The 7,676-nt window shown below is 43.8% G+C and overlaps 1 protein-coding gene across 1 annotated transcript in view; it reads right to left on the minus strand. All coding sequences in view use genetic code 11, as the record gives it.

Moving 5' to 3' along the window:
- Positions 1-1,786: 1,786 nt before the first annotated feature.
- Positions 1,787-7,676, minus strand: part of EGR_08479 (Ubiquitin hydrolase) — a gene marked incomplete at both ends in the record, with an annotated part of 18,818 nt that continues 12,928 nt past the window's right edge. The window contains 4 exons of the mRNA XM_024497728.1: positions 1,787-1,818; positions 2,262-2,567; positions 3,462-3,897; positions 4,442-5,539. Coding sequence (XP_024347869.1) covers positions 1,787-1,818; positions 2,262-2,567; positions 3,462-3,897; positions 4,442-5,539 — 1,872 coding nt within the window. The remainder of the gene's footprint in view (positions 1,819-2,261; positions 2,568-3,461; positions 3,898-4,441; positions 5,540-7,676) is intronic.

Consider the following 7,676-nt stretch of genomic DNA (forward strand, 5'->3'; position numbering starts at 1 on the left):
CTCTAACATCCTCGCCTCCACCACCACTGTTGCCGCCAGAGACAGCGAAGTTTTCCGCCTGCTGGTCTGAGGTCTGCGTGGCGCTGGCCAGCGCTGTGTCCATTAACACTGAGAGCAATTTTGGAGCAAAATCCAGTTGCATTAGTGCGGGGAGGGAACTACAGCTTGAGGAGAAACTCGAGGTTCTGGAGTCTGTACGAAGCAAGAGAACGACAAGTCTTTGAAATAATAAGTGTAGGATTTATTAATTTGATTAATTATCACAATTAAAACTTGACCAAACTTGATAACTCGCAGTGAAATATCTTATTATCGTAATTTTGAATACACGGTGATTCTACTTCGGACATGGGACTTTAGAAGGCGTTGGGACTATGGTCTTAAGGGATGAGGTAATGATAAGCAATATACAGATAAATCAGCACTTACGCTAGGTACAAACTAAATTTTGCTACGTTGGTGGTGACGAAAAGCAAAATTCGCCCTAAAGGACAAATATTCTGATTTTTTACCACTGGGCGATAAACATTAGCGTGACGGAAGAAGTACGCCTGTTGCGGGTGGGAGAATATGTGACGACCCCTATCAGGTCTGTAAAGGACGAAAAACTCCGGCAACCACCCTAGTCTCGTGTTCCGCAGGAAAGCTATTAGCAACTGAAGCGACATCATCAGTGAACTACCTGGAGTAGCTAGTTAGGGAATTGTTAACGGTATCTGTATGAAGTTGTCAAATGGGTGAACATAGGACACCTCCCCACCTCTCTACTAGCTGGATGAAACCCAGATAGATGTGGCTAGCTAGCACTGAGAGATGCGAAACCTTATTCCCCAAGAACCGTTTTAAACTCCGTCCCTTATTAAATGACTGCTTTTTAGTCAGCGTCCTTACGACTGGCAATGGGGATGAGCAATGGCCAACACATTCCCCCTTCTTCAGTGCAGTTCCCATACAAAATGAAACTCCAGACCCAGCAGAATTGCCAAGAAGGATAATTGAAGTAAGGCTCTGAGAGCTTCTGGGTTGTATCGAAATTCAGTAACTGACATGGTTGGCTTGTGGGCATTTTTCTTACAGAAACAACTATGTTATGATAGCTGACACGGGAGGCTGACTACAGGGAACACCGGAGACGATGATTTAAAGAGGAGGAGGGGGGCTATGTAATACTTTGATTGCTTGTCCAGCTCCCATCACTGGTAACGGGGCATTTAGGGGCTCCACCGTTGGTACCTTTGCCGGATGGCTACGCCAGAGGCACCTAGCCCTTCTGTACTCTGATAATACATATTCTACCCGAGTAATATGTCTTCTTTCATCTTCAGGGAAGTTGCGAGGAACTGCATAATTTCAAATTTATAATCCCCATCGAGCAATCAGGTACTGCTGTGATATTGTTGTAAATCAAATAGTACGGTTAATCTGTTTTTTACTATCCTCCGATTACCTACCAGTAAACACACGTTATGGAATAGAATTTTAATGTGTGCTTTAGTAAAAATATCCATGAAAAGTAGTTGGATTCGCTCATATGGGGCTTTAATTTGCTTTTATAGAAGAGCAGCTAATCAGTGGCAGTAAATTTCTAGCAGCTGAAAAATTCCGACTGATTTCTTGAGTTACGTTTATTCTTTTAAACTGCATGCCGTCTTATTTTCGCGCACGCAACTACCGTTGTTGGGAGAAGAAGCAAAACAATTCGTACGGACTTTCACTTGCCACAGATTAACTCAAAGGCGACTACTTTGGATGGTATCAAGTCAAATTTTGTAACTTTACCACTCTGTCAGATTGCGTCTTTCAGATGTTTGATCGTGGCTGGAAATTTTGGTAAACAAGCAGGTACATAATTTATCCGTTTGTACCATCAAAACAATAAAGTACCGTTTTGCTGCAATTTTTGGATCTCTAGCATCGTTGTTATTTGCTAACGAAGAAACTGACTGCTCAACAGGCGATCGCAAACTCAAAACCAAGACAAAAAAAATTTTGACACACACATGTGACATCTGTTGTACTTTAAAACAAAGAATAATTGGGAGAACTTTGTCCAAAATAAAAGCGGATGCTTGCCGTCAGCTTTTTTTGAGTGTTTTGACTACTCTTCACATTTTTCTCAATTGTAATACTATGTGGACTACTTCAAGTGGCAAAATGAAACTGACATAAATTGAATAACCGAGTCTACGAAGCATCGACTGAACATGGCGGCCTATCGCAGAAGATCTTATGAATGAGAGACACTTATATCGCGAACTCACTACATCCACAATCGTCTGTTGAACTGAAGGAGGAGGGATTAAGGAGGGTGGCGAGGATCTGCAGCGCACAGTGCTTGATCTCGCGGGAGATCCATGCGTCGGAGCGTGAAGCGTCGGCAGCTGTAGAGGCGGGACCAGTGGCCTCGTTGGGTGCCACGATTCGCACGAACATGCCCGCCATTAGATTGCCTCCTGGTTCCGCTGGTTTCACTGTCCCCTCAATCAATTGCTTTCGAAGCACTATCACTAGAGGCTCCAACCAATCGCTCTTCTCATGCGTCTTGCTCAGTGATACTGAGCTCTCGGCTTAAATAAAAGAAAAAGATTTAGAAGCCTTTAGCTAATAACATCAAATTGAATTCTTGAGGAGGCAATCAAACGAACTGCTGACACAGCATTTATTTCTTCAAGTAAATTAATTTCAAAACCGCTTTCTGCAGGAAGTCATTTTCTTGAGTCACCATTTTAGGCACTCGAAAGGGTTTTAAGAGAATAAATAGAGCCTCTTTAAAACAAAAATCTATTTGAAGCAGCCACGGAAGTCTCGAAATCATGCAAGGACTTCTGTTAAAAATGGGAAGACTAGCCTATTGGCTTGTTTCACGTTGAATATCTGCTAACAAAGCGAAACAAAAAATGTCGCAAAATGTTGCAGTTACCGTGGTTACGGAGTATTACCGTTCCTTGAGTATCAGCAGTGGAATATGTAGAGGATAAATGTTATTACTCTAGACAGCTCCATCATCAATTATTACTCATTAGAGATGACCGTGAAATTCTACTTCTACCTACGAGGTGCAGTTACTAGCTCTGACTTCCCATGCTTGGTGATCGCCTTCTCCTTTCCTGTCAACACTACCTTGACACTTAACAGCTTAGTTTGATCGATTTAATCGTAAGATCTTTCCACCGAATTGTTCTAAGTGCTCACATAATTAGAAACAGTCTAATTAAAAACCCCAATACAACCATATTTCTTTTAATGATCCCCTCATATTCCTGAAAATCTGTTTGGAATTTAGCAATAGGGGGTCGTTATATTCACTTGAAATAATGATCCAACACCTAAAAGAATTCTCTAGTTTTCAGTAACTATGAAGACGTCGAAGTCTAAAGTACTGTCGTTTGAGACCAGTTGGTCTGAAAATCATCCAAATAGTCAGACAAGCCATCAAGCGAAATCTAATACGAAACGCTCACAATTACGATCCTTCGCCTTTCCTCCACCATTTCCACCACCAATAATCCATTTGGTGGTCTTACAATGACTACCAATTCGTCGTTTTTTTGGTCCTTTAATCATCTCAGGAGAGGGTGGACATGATGTTGGGACGCTAGCGTCGGTCAACGAACGTGTCAAAGGGATGTGGAGGCAGGTCTCAGAGGAGATGAGGGTCACAGAGGCAGGCGCAGCAACTGCGGCAGAGGTGGTGGAGGGAGTGACAGCGCGAGTATTGCGGGGCGATGTTGCCTCCTCCGTCTCCGATGGCGTTAGGCGGTGTGCGGGCAGCGCCTCTAAGGGCAAAATTACTCGCTGGGGCTCCGTCACCTTAGCCGATACTATCGCTGACGAGGGGTCCCACGCACACTCCCACCATGCCGAGGACTCGGGTGCCACTAGTTGGCCGCTGAGAAACTAAAAACGGTATACTAATGTAAATTGACTCCTAAATTCCAATTTCCATCAACTATTGGGAGTGAAAAGATTTGCAAAGGTTTAATTCAAAGGCGCGGGTTGAAGAGGGATGTGATTCATGAGAGTTTCTAACTGAATAGAATGAAGGAACCAAAAATTCCTCCCTTTAAATGAAATTAATTCCGTGTACGTGATAGGAGATGGGAGGAAATGTGCCCTATAGGGATTGAAGGAATGAACAACGAATGACTGTATGACGTACATAAAATCGAGCACAAAAGTAGTTCTTAATTTTGTTAAAAATACCACCATTAAGTGGAGAATGGATTTTCTCCTCCGACTTAGTGAATGCTATATAAAACCTGTCAGGTAGATGACCTGACCATAGAATTAAGAAGTAAAAGATACAAGGATAAGGGAGCATAAACTTACTGAAAGGAAAGGGGTTAAAATAAAGTCAGTTTATCGTAGAAATGAATAGATTTATTGCCCTTTCTAGGCGAAAAGCAAAAAAAAATAACTAGAGAGTGCGGAAATTACGGACCTGAAGAAGATAGAGTAAGCGAAATTGTGGTGCCTTAACCAAATTTTCCGGAGTGCACACCATCGACGCGGCAAATGCATTCGAGACCGACTTGGAGGCTCCTTTACCTGATCTCTCCGATACGTGTAATCTGTTGGGGGGATGGTATGTGGGGAGGCAGTAGAGTAGGAGCCTGATCATATGAAGCAAATTTGGTTTGCTCTGGGTTGTTCCATTTTCCACCAGATCATTCTCTGCCAGTTCAAACACTGACTCATACACAGATCTGCTTGAGGCGAGCATCAGACTAGGCAGTGTGAACGGTGACTGCAGACATCCGAGATCACCAGCATTGGCAGTAGCCGACGTCATTGGCGGAATCAGCTTCTCTGAATGGAGAAACGATGCCACTTTTGGCAGAAACGATGAAGTGGACACTGAAGAGGCCACGTTGGGTAATGCAGGCAGATGCAACTTCCCACTGCCGCTCGATTTAATTGATAGCCCTGAGGAGCGTCGAAGAATGGAGCTGTGCGTGCCGTCAGCAATGCTGAAAGAGCTGGCACCATTTATATCGCTTCCCAATCCTTGCAGTTCTGAGTGCGACCGTAATCTAATCACCAGTGTCCGTCCTGTTTGAAAGCCCAGCTCTCCAATTGCCTCGCGGTCCAGTTTGTGCCCAAGGGGTGTTTCACTCTTAGGATCGGATAAAGGTGCTTGTCGATTACGATTAGTCAGTTCGTGCAGACCGCTGACGCCGGGAGGTTTGATTGAGTCGAGGGAGAGGATCTCAGACCCGAAGGCGAATTGTGTAGTGGTGTTAGCGAGGGCATAGAGACATACAGGGATGATGAGTGCGACGAGTTTACGCACTGAGGCCAGAGTGGCATTAGAGTGGACAACGAGGATGGGGTTTCTAAGGTAATCGACAGTAGCATCGCTCAGACAGAGACTGAAGGAGGTTGTATGACAGCGTGCAGTCAGTGGGAGGGTCGAGGAGATGAGCAATTGACCAGAGGGATTGAGCACACGAAGGGGAATTCGCAGCTCCCATCCACGAAACGACATGTAGTGCGGCTTCCAGCAACTTGGTGGCTCATGGGCACCAATCAATTCATCCTAAAGGGATAGTAAAAAGTAACTATGAGGCAGTTATTAATAATCACTAAACACAATCATTATGGTTATAATTCCCACATGACGTGGCCTTGCTCTCAAATAAACTATGAATTCATGTAACCGAACCATCTTTTACAATTTCAATGCTCATCTGCAACCGTTGTTGAAACGTTGCAACATGACTCAAGTTCGTTTCGAATGATTCATTGAGCATTGAAAAACTGCTGATCATAAGGCAGAAACCTCAGTCACCAGGCCTCAAATCAGAACAAAGTCCAGCAAAATGTAGAGGGGTTAGAAGTAATCCTAGCACCGAGTCTCATTATAACTCCCAGGGATAACAACTCTTCAAAAACTTCTAACACATAAGGCAAGAGGAGGTTCAAGTTCATCTCTTGGGTACTTTCATCAAAGTGTAATTTAGGGAGTGCTTGACAATTGATTGGGCGATGGGTCCTGTAACACCGTCCCTAATTTATAAACTTTATTAGATATGCCTTTTTGGCCCCAATTTAGTAACCAGAAAATGAAAATTAGGTATGTTATGGCTACTACTTTCTTTGCTCATTTTAAGCCAAGAAATGACATTATTTATTTCTCGCTTAGCTAGACTCGCCTTTATTTCGGAGTTATTTCGACACGCCGCTATGACAGCATATATTTGTGAAAAGAGAAACAACTTTGCTAACTGGTTTTGCAAAGAGAATTTGAGCTATTCCCAAAAACTACAATTCCTGACACAATAAAGCATGAAATTCATGAAATTTGCCCAAGCTCAGCATCATGACAAGAGAGGAAGAGCGCAAAAAATCGACAAGCTTTGCTACGTAAATTGAAAATCTCAATCAACCACCTATGTATCATTTTGCGATGATTTTAGGAAAAAAGGATTGAGAGAGTGAAGAAAAAACTTCAAAAGTTTTTTTAAAGAAAGACAAATTTTAAAGGGCGAGAAAGCTGCCAAAAAGGATAGGATCACAAAATTGCTACAATGAAAGTGTTTTGTCATCGGCCATCAACGTCGCAGCATCACGTGAGGAAAGCAATTCTTTTGCTGAGAATATAAAGGAAAAAAAGATTATTTCACTTTGGGGCAGTCTGCAGTCATAAGAAGCGCAGCAACAGTGGCCTCCGGACTCCTCGCAGGTTCGGTTGACGCGAAGTTCAGTTGCCCAAGTTTGAAGCCTATTAACTGTAATATTTATGCTCGGTGGCACGGCCTCTTGGCCATGTTGGTAGCCCCTTCTGCCATAGTATTATGTCTCCTTGCGTCTTCAGTGAGGTATTGACGTGCTACATTAGTGGCAGCGAAAAGCGAACTCGATCATAAAGGACAACTTCCCTGATTTCCATCACTAAATAATCAAACCCAACGTGACGGAAGAAGGGCAAATGCTGCAGGTGGAAGAATTTGCGGTGATCCACAATGGAAATCTTAAAATATTCTGCTGTAATGCTACTAACGGTGAAGTGAAACTAGCCACGAACCATCTGGGAAAGTTCGTCACGAAGCTGTCTACGTTGCTCGCGTGAAGACGTCATCTAAGTGGACACGCGATACCTCCTCCGCCTCTCCAGCAGCTGGAGAGACCCCGGTAGGTGTGGGTGGGTAGAACCAGTGAGAACAAAGTGGCCGGGAGGAACGCACGCAAGACCTTATTTCCATGAAAATATTTTAAATGTTGTCTTTTATTAAACGACTGGTTTTAGGCCAGTGCGCGATGGCCTATACATTCGCCCCTCCCCCAAACACAAATCCCAAACAGGGTGGAACTCCAGATCCAGTGAAATTGGTAAGAGGGATCGATGACTTTGCAGTTAAATGTCTTAGTTTATGCAAATTTGACCACTGCCGCGGTTGATTGGTTGGTGGTTATTTCCAGCACCGACTACGTTGTGATTACCAACACAGGAGGCTGACCAAGAGGAGTGTGGGGGGCCACGTTCAACAGGAGAGAGGGGCTATGCAACACGTTGACTGTCTATTGGACTTTTCGCTTCGGTTAGGTGTTTACTGAAGGTCACGGTCATTGTACTTCCGTCCAGCTGTATGACTCAGAGGTCGTGCTGGTAGCTCCTCGGCCCTTCTGCACGTCGGTAATACATATTCTGCCCTAGTACTATGACTTCTTTCGTC

Source organism: Echinococcus granulosus (assembly GCF_000524195.1).
Source record: "Echinococcus granulosus chromosome Unknown EG_S00107, whole genome shotgun sequence".
In the NCBI taxonomy this organism is placed as follows: domain Eukaryota; kingdom Metazoa; phylum Platyhelminthes; class Cestoda; order Cyclophyllidea; family Taeniidae; genus Echinococcus; species Echinococcus granulosus.